Source organism: Oreochromis aureus, linkage group 22, assembly GCF_013358895.1.
Source record: "Oreochromis aureus strain Israel breed Guangdong linkage group 22, ZZ_aureus, whole genome shotgun sequence".
NCBI lineage: Eukaryota > Metazoa > Chordata > Actinopteri > Cichliformes > Cichlidae > Oreochromis > Oreochromis aureus.
The window spans coordinates 15,058,089-15,077,640 of record NC_052962.1 but is presented as its reverse complement, the minus strand read 5'-3'; the positions used below and the strand labels follow the sequence as shown (position 1 = coordinate 15,077,640).

Below are 19,552 nucleotides of genomic sequence, written 5' to 3'. Positions count from 1 at the left end.
ATTATTAATTATTTAATTTCTTCTTCTTCTTCTTCTTCTTCTTCTTCTTCTTCTTATTCTTATTATTATTATTATTATTATTATCATATTACTTTTGTTAAAATTAAAAAATATCTAGTAAAGAAATTTTAAAAAAGAATCCCACCCGAAAAAAAAGACCACGTGGGACAAGCGGTGACGTAAATCTCGTGCGACCGCAGTTCAGACGCGGCCACAAAATATTGGCCGTTTATCAATGCCCAAGTACGCGAGTACGTACTCGCGTTCTCGGTGAGTACGTACTCGCCGAGAACGCACGGGAGTACGTACCCGCCGAGAACGCGAGCACGGACTCGCGATATGTACAATTGGAACACCTGCGTACGTGATGATGTCACAGGTCCGGAGTTTTTACTGCCGTCCCCTCCTAATTTAACTGTGAGTAACATGTTAAGAAGCTTAACTTTAATCACAGCCAAACCGGTTTACTCAGGAACAAATTTTGGTGTTTTTCAACACAAACTGCGTTATTAGGTGAAAGTGTGCGAGAAAAACGCGCCGGGCTCCAGTCATCACTCTGAGTGCTGTAATATTTTATGGAGATGTGAGAAGGTTGTAAGAGTGAAATATGGCCACGTTAGCATTTGAAAGGCCTCAGCAAATGCACACTGCTGCCCATTTGCTCACCGGGGGAAGGACTGAGGATTTTAAAAGCTTTTTCTTTTTCTCTTCTTCTCTGTATTTTTTGTTGAAGCTCGAGGTGATTCACAATTTTGGCTGTATTTCTTCAAGCTGGATGCAGTGCATGAACGTCTAATTCTATAAATGGCGTCTCTATTTCTAGATTAAATCTGCATATATATATATATATATATATATATATATATATATATATATATATATATATATATATATATATATATATATATATATATATATATATATATATATATATTTATATATACATATAAAAACACCCAGCACGCCCCTGCGGGCGGTTTATCCTTCAAGCTCGGGTCCTCTACCAGAGGCCTGGGAGCTTGAGGGTCCTGCGCAGTATCTTAGCTGTTCCCAGGACTGCGCTCTTCTGGACAGAGATCTCCGATGTTGTTCCTGGGATCTGCTGGAGCCACTCGCCTAGCTTGGGAGTCACCGCACCTAGTGCTCCGATTACCACGGGGACCACCGTCACCTTCACCCTCCACATCCTCTCGAGCTCTTCTATATATATATATATATATATATATATATATATATATATATATATATATATATATATATATATATATATAGATGTATTTTCCTCTGGTTATTTTCGGGTCACAGGATGACTGTGAAATATTAGGATTAAAAAATCTAATCAGATCCTGTATATAGGTTCTAAGAAGCCGACAGAGGGAGGCTGGGGCCTTCTTAGTTTTACTAAAACCCCAGTAAGTTAAAATGAAGCAGTTAGCGGCTGACCCGGGGGGAGATCAATGACGGAAAGATTGGCACTTTGTCCAGTTCATCTGCAGCCAAAGGCGGCAGCTGCCAAACAGCCAGTCACCGTAAAACCATAATGGCAATTTAACATAATGAATTATTTGAATTTTTATCTCCTAAATTTACAGGTAATTTAAAGTTGAAACTCTTAAACTCAGATTTGTTACAGACTCTGTCCTCACTAAACCAATGAAGAATAAAAAAAATCTGGACTGAGAGCCGACTACACCTGCACATTATTATTATTATTATTATTATTATTGTTATTATAAATGCTTTGGAGTCAAATGTGGACCTGTTGCTCGGTGCACATGAACATAAGCCTGACTACATTCCTGTGTTTTTCAGTAACGGGTCGTTGGCCCGCTGATGGCGCGTAGTTTGCCGCAGGCCTTTGTCCCAGCGTGGAAGGGAAACGGGCTAATAAACAGCGTAAAGATAATCTTATCTGAGCGTAGCCTCGACACAAATGGGAAGTGACAGAGCAGTGACAGGGAGCAGATGCTGGGGCACAAAGACGCTTGTTGGAGGCTGTGGATCCGCGCAGTCACCGGTGCCTTCTCTGTCTCTCTGTGCTTTAAACATCCAAACACGTGCATGCAGTCCCAAGTACATAATATTCAAAAGTCTGAACAAATAAATAAATAAATAACTAAATATTTTCTTTAAAAAATATTACTTAATAAAATCCCTAATGTTAGAAGCTAATGAGCACGCTCGTATCTTCTGTTCTGTTGCCTTTAAAAGCACCGTGTCTAAACAGTCCGTGGAAAGGACAAGTGGACAATAAAGAGCCGGGACAGTCCTTTCTAACTTGATTACATTTAAAGTCAGCCACACGAGAGCAGCGTGAGCGCCTACATAATCTGGCCAGCACCCCCTCTAGTGGCTCGTGCATGGAACACTAGTTCAGTGTGCGCACACACTGGTGCTCAGTCTCTCCTTCAGTGTTTGTGGCTTTTCATACCAAAACTAACAAATAAAATTAAATGCACAAACACACACTGTTGTCCAGGGAGAAAATGCATCTATGAACTTTTGGTTTTATATCGGTCCAGGTGAGTGTGTTTCTATTAGTCAGCTAACTTCTCTGAACATTGACGATATTAATAATAATAATAATAATAATAATAATAATAATAATAATAATCAGTTTCTTGAGGTCTCTGCAGGACCAGGCCCGTCTTTTCTCCACATGTCCTGCAGAGGTGTGTCGTGGTAAATGCAATACCTTTACTGCGGGCAGGGTCATGACAGAAAAGGGGATGAGCGCTTATCAAAAGAGGTCATGCAACATATTTATTCCTAAAGAAAGGCCAACAGAGTAGTATAGGAAAAAGGTACACAAATAAGAACAATGCAAAGCAAAGACAAGGACAAACACATTCACAAAGAAGAAGAAGAAGAAAAGAGCACAAAGCAATAATCAGTTAGAAAGGCAATTATAAAATGAAATTAAAAATGAAGAATGTATTTGAATTGAAACTTCACCCTTATTTCACTTTATTGTTCTTTAATTTTGTCATTTCACAGCAGTCACAGAGCTGAGTATTTTAAACATCCACGCTTATCCTCTAATTCACCTTTTCTTCATTTGTGTCCCTTGTGCTGCTGTAACAAGTGAATTTCCCAAGTGTGGGATTAAACAAAGTCTGTTCTGTCACCGTGAGGCCATCCTTCATGTGTGTATGTGTAGAACAATGGCATATGTGGTTAAAGAAAAACATATTTCAACATATTTATGCTGCAGTGTTGTGGAGATCTCCACTTTCATTCATTGTTTTGCTTTCCAAAGAATTTTGAAGGTGATTTTTATTGAATGAGAGCAGTGCTCCCTTTTAATAAAACCTTTAATAGATCACACTTTAAATGACTCTATAAAACCCTTTGTCTTTTACTGACATCAATTACAAAAGCAGTTTTTATACTCTGTAATTGTTTAAGTCTGGACTATGGCAGCAAACTGCCCTTTGTAATAATAATGAATTATGAGTGTTCACCACAGGAGGCAGTGTAGCTGACGGCGCCCTGATCCTGCAGTCACAACATTAAAACCACTGACGCTGATCATCTCATCATAATACAGTCAATATCATGTAGCATTGTCTAGGACACACACACACACACACACACACACACACACACACACACACTCCCAGATGGCAGCGACCTTCATACATACAGTGCAAAACACCTGCTCAGGAGTGACCCAGACTCCCACCTCCCCAGACCCTAATCTGAGGCCCCAATCCCCAGCAAACCCAGAGTGGCCCTGTGCTCATAACCCGACAGTTTGGACCAGTTTTGTTGGAAAACTGGCGACCTGCAAGGTGAAGTGGCTCTAATGTTGCTGCTGTTGTGTAAATCAGCAATACTACATCAATATTCATTGAACTCAGCTCTAACCTAAACTCTGAGTATTCGAGTAATCATTGAATTGCAGTGACTGTAATTCATCAGCAATCACATGGGTTTGTCACCCACCCTAACCTGCATGCTCGCCTTTTTCAAGAGCCTGTATTAAACTAAGTGAACACATCTCCTGCCCATTGCAGGTGAGGACAAAGTAGCAACAAAACAAACCCATCTGGATCTTATTGAAACAACACATCTGTGTGTTCTCCACAAGATCCTGTTGTGTGAATGAATAATAAATCTTCAGCGAGGAAGACTGCCTCGTTATAACCTGAATCTGAGCATTCATCACTGCACATCTGCTTCTGTACTGCTGGTGTTTTTCATGCTTTTCCCAGTATAAAGGTGAACAGTGAAGCCTGTGTTTGGCTGGTCGAAATATCTAATGTAAAAGAGATTTACTCTGGCCATTACAATTTCATCAATATTTAAATATTCAAAGAAAAAGATGTGTGCTCAGCGTAAAACTTAGTAACACCTCCTCTCTCGAGTGACGCACTGGATGAAGCCTATGAACCCAGTAATGCCACTAGATGGCGACCTATATCCAGAACAAGGTCAAGAGAATCCTGCTACACCTTCAGAAGCCTGTGAGCCTCGATCATAGATGGGTATCAGACTGAGGTCAGACAATCATAGAGAAAAATTTGTGAATGAAGGTTTTTATGCAGGAAACACAAATCTGGCTGAAGAATTTCAACAATGATGGTTTTGATCTATCAGATAAACTCACTTACTGTGACAAAGTGTTTATGAAGGAGAGCATGAGGAACAGTCATTGCATTACGTGATATGAGTCTGACGTATGATATGATGTAATACAGGAAGCCTCTACAAGGTTACAGCAAATAATATTTCAGATTTACCAGACTGAAATCAGACTAATGAGTAGTAAGAGAAGAAACAAACATTTATTGACTATTTACCTTTATTTAATAGCATGTTAGAGTAACTTCATTCACATGTAGAGGATTTAAGTTTGCAAATATCATGCAAAGGATTTCTAAATATAAAATCAAATCAAATCAAATCAAATCAAATCACTTTTATTGTCACGTCACATGTGCAGGTACACTGGTACAGTACATGCGAGTGGAATTCTTGTGTGCGAGCTTCACAAGCAACAGAGTTGTGCAAAAATACAATAACATAAAACAAGCAAAATATAAGAATGGCTAAATCTGAAAGTAATAAATATATGTACAATATAAGAGTATATGCATTACTGGATGTGTATACTAAATATGTTTTTCTACGTGTGTGTGTGTGTGTGTGTGTGTGTGTATGTATACATATTTTACAAATTAAATAGAGTAAACAGAATATATAAAATATACAGAGGTTGGTAGTTGGACATGTGCAAAACAGTGGCATTAATGTACAGTGTGGAGTGCATAATGTTGAAGTTCAAGTAGTGAAGGTGAGGTGTCTATGACGTGTTCAGCAGTCTGATGGCCTAGTGGAAAAAGCTGCCTCTCAGTCTGCTGGTACGGGACCGGATGCTGCAGAACCTCCTTCCCGATGGAAGTAGTCTGAACAGTTTATGGCTGGGGTGACTGGAGTCCTTGATGATCCTCCCGCGCTTCCTCAGGCACCGCTTCCTGTAGATGTCTTGGAGGAGGGAAGCTCACCTCCAATTATCCGTTCAGAGCACCGCACCACTCTCTGGAGAGCTTTGCGGTTGTAAGCGGTGCTGTTGCCATACCAGGTGGTGATGCATCCAGTGAGGATGCTCTCAATGGCACAGCGATAGAAGGTCCTGAGGATGCGGGGCTCATGCCAAATCTTTTCAGTCTCCTGAGAAAGAAGAGGCGCTGCTGCGCCTTCTTCACTGTTTTGTTTATGTGTACTGACCATGTGAGATCCTCAGCCAGATGTACACCAAGGAAGCGGAAGCTGCTCACTCTCTCCACAGCAGCGCCGTTGATGGTGATGGGGGTGTGTACTTCCCTGCACCTCCGGAAGTCCACTATCAACTCCTTTGTCTTTGTGACGTTGAGGGTGAGATGGTTGTCTTGACACCAGTGGGTCAGGGCGCTGACCTCCTCCTGTAGGTCGTCTCATCACCGCTGGTGATAAGACCCACCACTGTAGTGTCGTCCGTGAACTTCACAATGATGTTGGAGTTGTTAGTGGCTGTGCAGTCATAGATGTAGAGTGAGTACAGGAGAGGGCTCAGTACACACCCCTGTGAAATAACACCTTCCCCAGCAAAAATCTGATTGTTAATCCCCACAGCACTCCAAGCTCACAAACATCCTTTGTTACTTTCTGTGGTAGGAAGTCTCTTCAGAGCACATTTCTATCAAAGTTTCACTGAAGCACACTTGTTTGCAGAGACCTTAGACCATAGCTGGACTGGCCATCGGGCATACCGGGGTGATTTTTCGTTTTTATGGGCCGACGGTTTTTTGTTTGTTAGTTTTTTTTTGTAACAGTATAAACAATGAAAGGTGGTGGATTGGCCAATTGGCAGGACTGGACTGAGACAAAAATCAGCCCGGCATTTTGACTAGAGAACGCCCACCAGGTATTATAGGAAAATCCATAAAGCCTTTGAATGAAAACAAATGCTGTTGTGACAGTGATGTACACTGTCTTGTTGGTACAGTGGCTTGCAAAAGTATTCGGCCCCCTTGAACTTTTCCACATTTTGTCACATTACAGCCACAAACATGAATCAATTTTATTGGAATTCCACGTGAAAGACCGATACAAAGTGGTGTACACGTGAGAAGTGGAACGAAAATCATACATGATTCCAAACATTTTTTACAAATAAATAACTGCAAAGTGGGGTGTGCATAATTATTCAGCCCCCTGAGTCAATACTTTGTAGAACCACCTTTTGCTGCAATTACAGCTGCCAGTCTGTTAGGGTATGTCTCTACCAGCTTTGCACATCTAGAGAGTGAAATCCTTGCCCATTCTTCTTTGCAAAACAGCTCCAGCTCAGTCAGATTAGATGGACAGTGTTTATGAACAGCAGTTTTCAGATCTTGCCACAGATTCTCGATTGGATTTAGATTCCGGTTGGAAACTCTAATAACTAACCTTATAAATAAGATAAAACAAGTTCAGCATCAATAAAATCATAGTACCCGAACAGCAGTATATAAACTCCGTCATGCTAGCTAGCACGCAGTACGAGTTATTGTGACTGACTGTAAAAAGTCAGCATAACGAAAATAAACTCCACCTAAACTTGGTTTATATCTGACCCAGATAGACTGCAGGTCATAACTTCTTACCTGAAGTTCAGTTCACTGCCTCGTGTCTCTGCTCCTCCTGCCTTTCCGTCATCCACCTGCCAGCGTGTTGCATCTGCTGGCCTCCACCACTTGCTAATGTTACTGAATCTGTGGAAGCTCCGCAATAGCCACCACCAAACAATTGAGTTATTTTTACACATCTCCCAGCATCTGGCCAATCCACCACCTTTCAGTGTTTATACCGTTACGGAAAAAAAAGAAAAAAAGAAAGAAAAAAAACCATCAGCCCATAAAAACGAAAAATCACCATCGGGATGGTGATGCCCGATGGCCAGTCCAGCTATGTGGCCAGTCCAGCTATGCTTCCAGGCACGTTAGTCACACATTGAAACAGACTGACGTGCAGAGGTACAAGGCAGCCCAGGCAGAGAAATGTTGCTTTATCTGATAAGAAAACTATTCAATCAGATAGTTATTTGTGGTGAATGAAATACGGTTACAGTTTCACGAAGTTTTAAGCACCAAATCCGAAATCCACGAACTACAATGTTAAAATCCAAGATTCTTCATTACTTTATACAGAAAAGCTTGACATGGTATGCTGAAAACAACAACAAAACCCCCCAAATACAAATAAACGAACAAAAAGTTTTGTAACTGTCAGTTTCCTTTTAAAATTCTTAGTGTGAACAACATTACACAAACAACCACGTGAACGCCTCGATCCCTTGTGATGCGGTAACTTTGCTTTGATCCTTCCTGACGTGGCAACTTTGCTTTGATCCCAAAACCCATAAATAGGAGCGCTCACCCATTATACTTTATGGCTTGACATTGACCTGACAGCGACTAAAACCCTTTCGAGAGGTTTTGAGAGCATTTTCTGACAGAAACCAAAACAAGTTCAGTTTTGTTTCTAAACCAATTCAGAAAACAAGCAGACACATTACACCATGTCAGCCAACCCATCCTTCGGCTCAGATGAGCGTAAAATATTTGAAGGGACCATTTTGGGAGATCACCACGTGGTAGAGGCTTTCCTTGGAGAAGGAGGCTTCGGTGTTGTAACCAAATGTCGCAATACAAAAAACAACCAGACTGTGGCTATTAAAGTCAACAAGAGCGACCCTGAAATTCTGCAACAGGCAAAACAGGAAATTTTCATCCTGGAGCAGCTGCGACGCTTGGATCCAGACAGGTGCAACATTGTTGAATGGAACGGCTATTTCCTCGATGGAGAGCGTATTTGCTTAAATTTTGAACTCCTCGATCAAAGCCTGTGGGACTACATAGGGGACCGGAATAACCAGGGTCTCCCAATAAGAGAACTCAGGCCAATTTTGCATCAGATCGCAAATGCTCTGTTCTACCTGGGTTCTGTGGGAATAGTGCATGCTGACCTCAAACCTGCCAACATAATGGTTGTGAATCGCCATGAGTCTCCTGTCAAAGTCAAACTTATAGACTTTGGCATCGCATGTAACACTTCTGCAGTGATTACTGGTGGTACTGTGGGGACGATTGGTTATTGTGCACCTGAGATTATGCTTGGCACTCCATATGATGAAGCAATTGACATGTGGTCTCTGGGGCTGGTAGCTGTGGAGCTTGCTACAGGGGTGCCTCTCTATCCTGGGGAAGACGATTATGATGTTTTGAAATTCATAATTGAAACCCAGGGTCAGCTACCAGATCATCTTCTAGAGTCTGGCTTGTACACTAATTGCTACTTCATCGAAGATAACTACAACGAACAGCGCTGGACATTTAAGACCAAAGAACAATTTCAATACGAGACAGATTATCAATCCAAGGAAACTCGATATATAAAACTTAAGCGTCTCGATGACCTCGAACAACTACTGAAGGTAAGGCGAGGACCTGAAAATGGCCAACCATTATTTGTCAGGCTAATCAAACAGATGTTGGCCTTGGATGCAAATCAGCGCATAACACCCTTGGAGGTTCTGAAGCATCCCTTTTCAACACTGGCCTCTCAAGGAGTGCCCCTGCACTGACATGAATAGCACAGGGGAGAAAACCTTGTGCTTTCTCAGCAGCCTTCAAGCTGGGAAAGTCATGGATCGCAAAAATTCAACTGCAGTTTCCAAAACTCAGTTGAATATCCTCAAAAAGAACACGTCAACACCTCAGCCAACCCATCTTCCTCTGAAGATGATCTTGAAATATCTGAAGGGACCATTTTGGGAGATCACCACGTGGTAGAGGCTTTCCTTGGAGAAGGAGGCTTCGTGTTGTAACCAGGTGTCGCAATACAAAAACAACCAAACTGTGGCTATTAAAGTCAACAAGAGTGACCCTGAAATTCTGCAACAGGCAAAACAGGAAATTTTCATCCTGGAGCAGCTGCGACGCTTGGATCCAGACAGGTGCAACATTGTTGAATGGAACGGCTATTTCCTCGATGGAGAGCGTATTTGCTTAAATTTTGAACTCCTCGATCAAAGCCTGTGGGACTACATAGGGGGCTGGAATAACCAGGGTCTCCCAATAAGAGAACTCAGGCCAATTTTGCATCAGATCGCAAATGCTCTGTTCCACCTGGGTTCTGTGGGAATAGTGCATGCTGACCTCAAACCTGCCAACATAATGGTTGTGAATCGCCATGAGTCTCCCATCAAAGTCAAACTTATAGACTTTGGCCTCGCATGTCCCGCTTCTGCACTGATTCCTGGTGACCGTGTGGGGACGGTTGGTTATTGTGCACCCGAGGTTATGCTTGGCATTCCATATGATGAAGCAATTGACATGTGGGCTCTGGGGCTGGTAGCTGTGGAGCTTGCTACAGGGGTGCCTCTCTATCCTGGGGAAGATGATTATGATGTTTTGAAATTCATAATTGAAACTCAGGGTCAGCTACCAGATCATCTTCTAGAGTCTGGCTTGTACACTGATTGTTATTTCATCGAAGATAACTACTACGAACAGCGCTGGACATTTAAGACCAAAGAACAATTTCAATACGAGACAAATTATCAATCCAAGGAAACTCGATATATAAAACTTAAGCGTCTCGATGACCTCGAACAACTACTGAAGGTAAGGCGAGGACCTGAAAATGGCCAACAATTATTTGTCAGGCTAATCAAACAGATGTTGGCCTTGGATGCAAATCAGCGCATAACACCCTTGGAGGTTCTGAAGCATCCCTTTTCAACACTGGCCTCTCGAGGAGTGCCCCTGTACTGACATGAATAGCACAGGGGAGAAAACCTTGTGCTTTCTCAGCAGCCTTCAAGCTGGAAAAGTCAAGGATCGCAAAAATTCAACTGCAGTTTCCAAAACTCAGTTGAATTTCCTCAAAAAGGACACGTCAACACCTCAGCCAACCCATCTTCCTCTGAAGATGATCTTGAAATATCTGAAGGGACCATTTTGGGAGATCACCACATGGTAGAGTCTTTCCTTGGAGAAGGAGGCTTCGTGTTGTAACCAGGTGTCGCAATACAAAAACAACCAAATTGTGGCTATTAAAGTCAACAAGAGCGACCCTGAAATTCTGCAACAGGCAAAACAGGAAATTTTCATCCTGGAGCAGCTGCGACGCTTGGATCCAGACAGGTGCAACATTGTTGAATGGAACGGCTATTTCCTCGATGGAGCGCGTATTTGTTTAAATTTTGAACTCCTCGATCAAAGCCTGTGGGACTACATAGGGGGCTGGAATAACCAGGGTCTCCCAATAAGAGAACTCAGGCCAATTTTGCATCAGATCGCAAATGCTCTGTTCCACCTGGGTTCTGTGGGAATAGTGCATGCTGACCTCAAACCTGCCAACATAATGGTTGTGAATCGCCATGAGTCTCCCATCAAAGTCAAACTTATAGACTTTGGCCTCGCATGTCCCGCTTCTGCACTGATTCCTGGTTACCGTGTGGGGGACGGTTGGTTATTGTGCACCCGAGGTTATGCTTGGCATTCCATATGATGAAGCAATTGACATGTGGGCTCTGGGGCTGGTAGCTGTGGAGCTTGCTACAGGGTGCCTCTCTATCCTGGGAGAGACGATTATGATGTTTTGAAATTCATAATTGAAACTCAGGGTCAGCTACCAGATCATCTTCTAGAGTCTGGCTTGTACACTCATTACTATTTCATCGAAGATAACTACTACGAACAGCGCTGGACATTTAAGACCAAAGAACAATTTCAATACGAGACAAATTATCAATCCCAGGAAACTCGATATATAAAACTTAAGCGTCTCGATGACCTCGAACAACTACTGAAGGTAAGGCGAGGACCTGAAAATGGCCAACCATTATTTGTCAGGCTAATCAAACAGATGTTGGCCTTGGATGCAAATCAGCGCATAACACCTTTGGAGGTTCTGAAGCATCCCTTTTTTCAACCCTGGCCTCTCTAGGAGACCACCCTGCACTGACGTGAATAGCACAGGGGTATGAAACCTTGTGCTTTCTCAGCAATCATCTGATTGTTGGGGTTGCCAAAACTCTAGGGAAGCTAGCAATTCTTTTGAAAAAAAGCCCAAAATAATAACAACAACAAAAACAACCAATGAATATGGTCTTAAAATTAGGCACAATTTGGCTTAAATTCCATTGATTAATCTGCAGAGCAGCAGTCAACTTACCATCACATCAGTCCTTCAATCAGACCTACAACAACTGTCTTCCTTCTCTCACCCCAACCGGTCGCAGCAGATGGCCGCCCCTCCCTGAGCCTGGTTCTGCTGGAGGTTTCTTCCTACTAAAAGGGAGTTTTTCCTCCCCACTGTCGCCAAAGTGCTTGCTCATAGGGGGTCATATGATTGTTGGGTTCTCTGTATGTATTATTGTAGGGTCTACCTTACAATAATACATACAGCCTTGAAGTGACTGGTGGTGTGATTTGCTGCTATATCAATAAAATTGAATTGAATTGAATTGAAGATGAATTCGGAACTAATTGGAAATAAACTGGATATTAACTAAAGAAACCTGCTTTGAGCATCAAATAACTGACTCATTTATTCATACACTCGAGCATAAACACACACACACACACACAGACACACACACACATATACTGTACAGTACCAGTCAGTGCTTACATACTAGTTCTTTCCCCTACTTTTTCATGCTCACTGGTACAAATGCCTGTTACTAGAGCTAAATGCTATCAATGTATTCTCACAGTTATCGAACTGTACAAATGCATACAAAATAACGCTCACTAACGCTCACGTAAACATAACTGTGCACTAGTTTGCCCTTATTGCTGCAGTTTGTTTCAAATCACTTTGAATAAAGCTCAGCTTCTCTCAAGCTCTCTCTCTCTCTCTCTCTCTCTCTCACTCACACACACACACACACACACACACACACACACACACACACACACACACACACAGTATGTAACATTTCAGCTTTTAACTTTCTTCTGTCCAGCAATGCATATTCCAAACTTAAAGTCTGAATTGCTCCTCCTCTTTCTAGGTTCTAACAATATCTCTTCTTAAGATCTTTATTAAGACCAGAGTAAACTAAATGGATGAATGGAAACTAGGAACAATGTTCAGAGAGTAAAGTATCTCTTATTTTAAGCCTCATCTATTTAAACGACGTGGCGTCTGTTTTGTAAATCATCAACCTTTTACAGCTGAGAGGAAACAGCCAGCTGGAGGCTTCAGAAAGAGTCATCCCTACAGCTGCAACCCCCAATACCAGTATATCTGGGACTTCTGATCCTCTCCAGATACACAGGGAAGTACCTGATGCAGCAAGCAAGCAAAACAAAACCCCAGAAATAACATTTGTTAAATGAAGACTTAGCTAAACTTTTTTAAACTTCACATCTGAATAACAAATAACACACACAGCACATAGAAACAAATATCTAAAATGAGTTTGATCTAGATCACAATAAAATTAGACACGCTTCCATAAGTTTTATGATCGACTTTTACGAGATTAAATTTGAGCAAGTAAAGACATTTCACATGAAGACCAGAGGCAGGAGAGTTGTATTTCAGAAAGACATCCAGCTCAGAGCGCTGAACTCATTCATCTTATTTTATTTTCCTATTTCAGTATGCATAATAACACAGCCAGATGTTTTCATTCATTGCCACTGGAGCAGATGCAGGTGTGTCTTCTGCAGACTGATTGAATCCTTCTGTACGCAGCTTAAAATGAGTCCTGAGGGACATGTTTGGATGGAAGTGGTGAGGAAGAGTGTCATGTTTTTTTCCTCTGTAATAAATAAACAAAATAATAAGCACAAATATTTTTGTTTTCCAAATATATTATTTATGAGCGCTGAACATGTGATCAAGATTAGATGATAAATACAAGATTAATTTCACTATTCTGGTGTATTTCTACCTACCTGACTCATTTTTGAATTAAATTAATGTAATGTGTGAGACTAATATTTGTAATCAGATCTTAATTTATGCAATTTTAATTCCAAAATATCCATCACAGACCCCAGAAAAAAGCATGAATAAAAAGAACACCCAATCCATGATATTAAAAAAGCCTTGATCATTAGTAGCAAGTCTATTTTAATATCAACCAATATGAGTAAAGTTAGTTGAAAGGCAAAAAAGCCAAAACCCCTGTTTTTCAGGCTGAGGAGAAAAAGAGGGACTTGGTGTAAGATAAAGAAGCATTTTTTTGAACTGTGAATCGTGCAAAGCTACTCTAGTAGAGTCCAAGAATAAGAATATCATGTTGAAATGAACATGAGGATGATCAAAACGCATTCCTCTCAACAAATAAATACTATAGAGAGCGGAGCAAACACAAGCGCTCAGGAATCAGATTAACCAACAACAGACAACAGCCAAGATTTGTTTCAACAACTCAGAGTAAAGAGTAATTAGCTAACACTGAGTAACTGTTGGCCAGTAAAATCAACAGTTGCTAACTTTCACATTCAGCAGCTCATTAAGACACTTAAAATAAATCTAATTAAGACATTTAAATGTTGGTTGTATTTTCCTTCCTGATGCATGTGAAAGGTTAAGACTTACATCTCCAAATTGACTGGAACTGATATGAACCAGAGGACTTACCCACAGTGTTACGATGTACTGCATAAACATGTTTACCGATGAAGGTAAATCAGATGCTGTCCTTACTGTGTGACTAAATTTTGTGCTGAAAGCATCCAATCAATTTAATATGATTAACTTTGCACGTGTAACTTTTTCTGGGTTCATACACCTTTTTCAGGGTCAAATTCAAGCACTTTGTAAGCACGTTCAATGTCCATTTTCAAACTTTTCCAGCACATTACCAAAAAAAGGATGCATATTTCACTTTGCATCACCTCAGTAAGACCATGTGAAAGGCCAAATTAATAAGTCTTCTCATCAGATATTGATGCTTCTTTCTTATGTGACACACAACCTGAATTTCAGTGTTAACACTGAAATAAACCAAACATTAACATTTAGAAGTGATCTAAGTGACTTATATATCATTTTTAACCTCAGTAGTGAAACCTCTATTAATAAAAATAGTGTACATGTACATACGTGTACATACTTTAATAAAAACAAGCAGGTGAGATGTTAGAACGCTTTTATTTCTATTCTAGTGGACACTCAATACTATAGACAGCTGCTGGAGTTTCTTTAACGTGAGTAGTGAGAAGTCCGCGAGCGGGGTTGAAAACGATGTGCCGGGAGTCCGCTGTTGAGTTTTGGACGAAATGCATTCTGGGATATATAGCTGTCCCAAGTCCACACCGATGCATGCTCGATAAAACGGGCGGATCGAGAACACATCCGGGACTTTTTCGCGTTCTCGGCTTGATGCGTACTTCGAATTGGAACAATACTTGGTCTCCGACTGATGACGTATCACGAGTACACGAGAACGCAAGTACGCACAGTACGCATATTGATAAACGCCCATTGTCAAGTGGAAGTGGTGTTTTTGGGCTCTAAAAGACGCCTTTAGCACCTTTTGGAAATGCCAGTGTGCAACTTCTTTCTTCAGGGCCGCTGTCGTTACGGCGAAAAATGTTGGAATGAGCACCCAAGAGGAGGGAACAGAGGAGGAGGAGGAGGAGGTGGTGGAGGATATAACAACTACAGCAACCGCTCCTCTGGTCAGCAACAGCCCAGAAGTGGAGGTGGAGGTAACGTCTTCGATAAATTAATATTCATCTAAACCTACTTTCAGTTTCTTTAGCATTCTTCTTGTGATGTTTTCGCTCTCTTAGCTAGCTGTTGTTAGCCTTCCTTTTCTGTCCCACTGAATTGTAGGCAAATTAAGTTTGTTTCGTGGGTAAGGTATTTGAACAGTGGGCTGAGATACAAACACATCCCGAGGCCGAAGCAGGATTTGTGCTTATCTACGTAACTTAACCATGGTGTTAACTCTGGATTTTCAACTGTGGTTCATTTCTTACTGGGGTGTGTCATCGTCATGCTAACTTATGTAGAAATGGAAGGGTAGCCTGGGTATGTTGAACTCACTTCATAGCACGGGGCCCAGTCAAACATATCAACTCTGTTAAGTTTTAAGTATGTCAACAACTTGGCAAATGGTGTTTTTTTTTTCTTCAAACTTGAATGGGCATCACAAAAGAGGTTTTCCTGTTATTCAGACGCCACATGAATGCACATTTAGTATAGGAGGTATGGGTAATGTTACTGTGTCGTTGTTTCTTTTCCAATGCAGTTATACAATACGCTGGAAACAAATACATATTTTACAAAGGTCAGGTGTGTGCTAAGCAACAGCAATTTAATTTCATGTTACCACTTCATGAGACCTCGTGGTGGTTATCAAATGAATGAGTGTAAAGCAGACAACCAGCTTGCAGTAAAGAAGAAAGTCGAGGATAAAGCTAACCAGAGAGCTAATAAAGTGATTTAAACAAGGATTAAAATGGGTTAATAATAATGATGCACTATGGAGTGTATTTTACACAATTTTTAATGCTTTGTGACACTGGTTTGTATTTTGATTCCAGGGTTTGGAAACAGAGTCTGGGTGAATCCTTCCCAGCAAAAAGGAAACTACATCCAGCCTTCATCCTTCTCTTCTCACGGAAGTGACGACTGGGGTCATGGAGGAGGAGGAGGAGGTGGTGGTGGAGGGCGAAGAGAAAATGTGAAGAGCTCCGACTTTAGTTTCTCAAGTCAAAACAGATTTTCAGCTCTTAATACTCCCAGCACCTTTGACAGGGGAGGCAGGGGGGGAGGAGGAGGAGGAAGGGCAGCGGGAGGAACAGTTGGTGATGAAGACGACGACAAAAAACTGTGAGTCTTTATGAAAAAACAAAACGTTCTTTTTTTTTTTCTTTTTTTTTTAAATTTTTTATTTATTTATTTATTTTTAATCAGTCATAAGAAAATCATTGTCATATTTGTTATCTAGGGAAGTCATTCAGATGGACATGGATGTTTGGGAGAAGTCTGGCCAGTGGGGATTCTCTTGTTATTATAGCTTCCAGACACTTGTATCTGGTGTGTATGAAATTTTTCATTTTAAATGTATATTTTTAAAAACTGAAACACTGGACCTGAACATGTTTCCTGTGTTCTGTCTACAGGTTTCACTGACCTCTCCCCTGAAGAGCTCCGGCTGGAATACTACTCCACAAGAGCTTCAGGAGATCTGCAGGGCTACGTAAGTGCAGTGTTCCTTAGTAATGTCATGTCTGTTTGGCTTTGGGTCAGTAGTCATCTTCTTCGTGGATAGAAGCATGGCGCCAAGTCTTTTTGTTGCATGGGCTTGATTATTATAATCAAGCTCTAATTTAATATCGGAAGGCAAAACGTTAAATGTGTTTAAGTATTTCTAAGAGTATAAGAAATTCCTCTTGTCTGTGCTTAGATGAATGCCATCAATCAGCTGCTCAGTCAGTGGAAAACCAGAATCCAGGAATTGAAGATTATGAATCCAGCCACTCGTGCGGCACTGGTAAGACACTCAGATGCTTACAAACACCGCTTCCCAACTTTAGATCATTTGTTACAATTCCAGAGTCCATAACTGGTCCCTAATGAGACGTGAAAACCAAACAGCACTGAGAAGATGTGTTTAGATTTTTAGCATTAGGTTTGCACGTCAGCAGTGTGCAGCAGTGGAAATGTTAGAATACATTTTCGTTTAATAAAGTTTCCTTCTACTCTTTGAACGTATCGAACACCTGGTTTACATTTAATGCTGAGGTTCTGATTTCACACTAGCATTGCTCCTGTCTGTTTTGGGGCTTTTAATTCAGTGTTTTATTTTTTTTTTTACTTCATTTGTTTTCATTGCAGCTTGCAGAATTAAATGGTGCTGCACCTCAGGGATCTTCAGGTGGGTTTGGTTCGACAACAGCAACTGGATTTGGAGCCTCCATCTCCAGCTTTGGAAGCAAAGGTAAAGCTCAACGATTTCTTTATTGTAGCAGTTAATAGTTCATCGTGCTATATTAACCCAAAACACAAAAGTGTTTCTGACATAAAATAGCCAGCGGAATAACCTTTAGTTAAATCATAAACTGTCTTTCCCATTTCTAATGAGTTATGATGCTTGAGCAGATTTTACAGAGACTGCATGTAGTTTAGCACTAAATTAATCAAAGTGTAGGTTTTCAGAATTTGATAATAAAATGTATTTTATGAAATTATCCATCACTCCATGATAACTCTAAATCCTTCTGTTCCTGCAGGTTTTGGTGCCCCAGCACCAGCCCAGGCCAGCGGTTTCAGCTTTTCTGCTTCAAATAGTGGATTTGGCTCTGCAGCCACACAGTCATCTTCAACAGGTTTTGGTAACATCTTAGCAGCCCCCACACAGCCTCCCTCTGGGTTCAGCGCTGCGTCCTCCTCTGCACCTTCAGCTTCAAGTTTCTCCTTCGCCTCTAGCACCACGGACAAATCAGCACCTGCTTCAGGATTTGGATCTGCCTCTGGATTTAGTTTCTCCTCTACAGCAGGCAGCGGTTTCGGGGTTGGAGCCCCTGCGACAACAGGAAGCAGCGGTCCTTTTGGGCAGACGAGTGGAGGATTTGGGGCAGCAGCCGCTCAACCCACTTCAGGAACTGGGTCTGCCGAAGGAACGTCGGACAGTCTGTTTTCCCCTGAGAGTAAACTGACCGAAGAGGAACTGAGTCAGTTCAAGGCTAAGAAATTCACTCTGGGACAGATTCCACTGAAGCCCCCCCCTTCTAACCTGCTAGTGGTGTGATACTGTGGAGAATATGGGTAGATTATTAAACTAAAAAATATAATTTTGTGTGAAGATTTTCTGCTTTAAACCTTTTCCGTGCAAGTAATTTTGAAGATGTGGCTGACATCCACACACTTCTCCTCGGTTTAGGTGGCGAAAACTCAGTTTGGAAGTGTGCTGTGTACTTTCGAGCTGTCTTTTGTCATAAAAAGTTCTTTTTTTGAACGATTTTGGGTTGCATGGATTTTAATTTGTTCATCTTTTCCCTTTTTATTAAGTACCTAAGGGTACAGCAAGAAAAGTTGATGGACAAAAAAAATCTTTTAAAGGTTTATTTTAATTTTTAATGATCAAACATGCAAAATTCAACAAATCAGCTTCTTGAACTTTATAAAGAGTAAATTTGCCAACAGAGTTTGGGAAACAGTTCCAGCATATGTACAGATATTATGTTATTTTATGGAATGGCTGATTCCTCAACCAGGTTTCTATTGTTAAAGAGGTTATCTGTGTGTTTGGCTAAAGGTAAATAAATGTATTTCATTTAAGGTTTCATGGAATAGGAATTCTTGCTGTAATTACATGTGTCAGTCAGAAGGTGGTGTCACAACACAAGCTCAAATGTCCATGAGGTTTTTTTTAATTATTTCTGCAATTAACTGCACTTGTGTTTTAACCTAGAAGTACCTTTTAACTTCAGGCTACTTTTTCCCTTGCAACGTAATGTGATAAAACCAAAGTCTGGAAACCAAAAAAAATATGTATTCACACTAGATTTCTGCTAAAAGAGAGCAAAGTGAGGCAGCTTCCAAATGACAGAGAATTAATAAGCTGTTCAGAATGTATTTATTAGGTGCCGAGCAAATGGTGGGACAGTAAGAGTGATCCATGTGACAGCAATAAACCATTCTGCTGAGGGTGCTCTACCTCTGCTGACTCGAGCATATTTTCAGCTGACGGGGAGTGCGTAGCTTCAGTCGGAGGTGAAGCTGGGTTTCGTGTTTGCCTGCGTTTGTGTGTCCGTGCTTTATAGCCAGGTCAAAAAGGCCTTGTAGATATAATTAATAAAAATTTTGTGTTCTTATAAATAGTAACAGAACATTAACTGCGAGCAAAAGTGTGCAACAGTCATTTTCTCTCCTGCTCCTCTGTCCCTCAGCAGTAACCTCCCACCCACCCCCTGCTAGAAGATGATAAATAATTCAGCTGATTAATGAACGATTGAAAAAGACACGCTCTTATGAAAAGGCACTTGCTCCCTCGTGCCACTGGAACGTGTTTATATTGCTGTCCTGTGACTTTTAAAGCAATCTA

General features: G+C 41.1%; 1 protein-coding gene across 3 annotated transcripts; it reads left to right on the top strand.

Moving 5' to 3' along the window:
- The first annotated feature begins 201 nt into the window (after positions 1-201).
- nup42 (nucleoporin 42) lies at positions 202-19,164 on the top strand. 3 transcript variants are annotated; one of them, XM_039606190.1, is made up of 8 exons: positions 202-220; positions 14,979-15,206; positions 16,047-16,335; positions 16,454-16,542; positions 16,629-16,705; positions 16,913-16,999; positions 17,344-17,446; positions 17,739-19,164. In XM_039606190.1, exons 2-8 carry the CDS (start codon positions 15,038-15,040, stop codon positions 18,254-18,256), a joined length of 1,332 nt encoding a protein of 443 aa, XP_039462124.1. In that variant the 5' UTR covers positions 202-220; positions 14,979-15,037; the 3' UTR covers positions 18,257-19,164. The 3 variants fall into 3 exon arrangements, with proteins under 3 accessions (XP_039462124.1, XP_031611950.2, XP_031611949.2); XM_031756090.2 differs by lacking the exon at positions 202-220 and having other exon boundaries at positions 14,927-15,200; XM_031756089.2 differs by lacking the exon at positions 202-220 and having other exon boundaries at positions 14,927-15,206.
- The last annotated feature ends 388 nt before the right edge of the window (positions 19,165-19,552 follow it).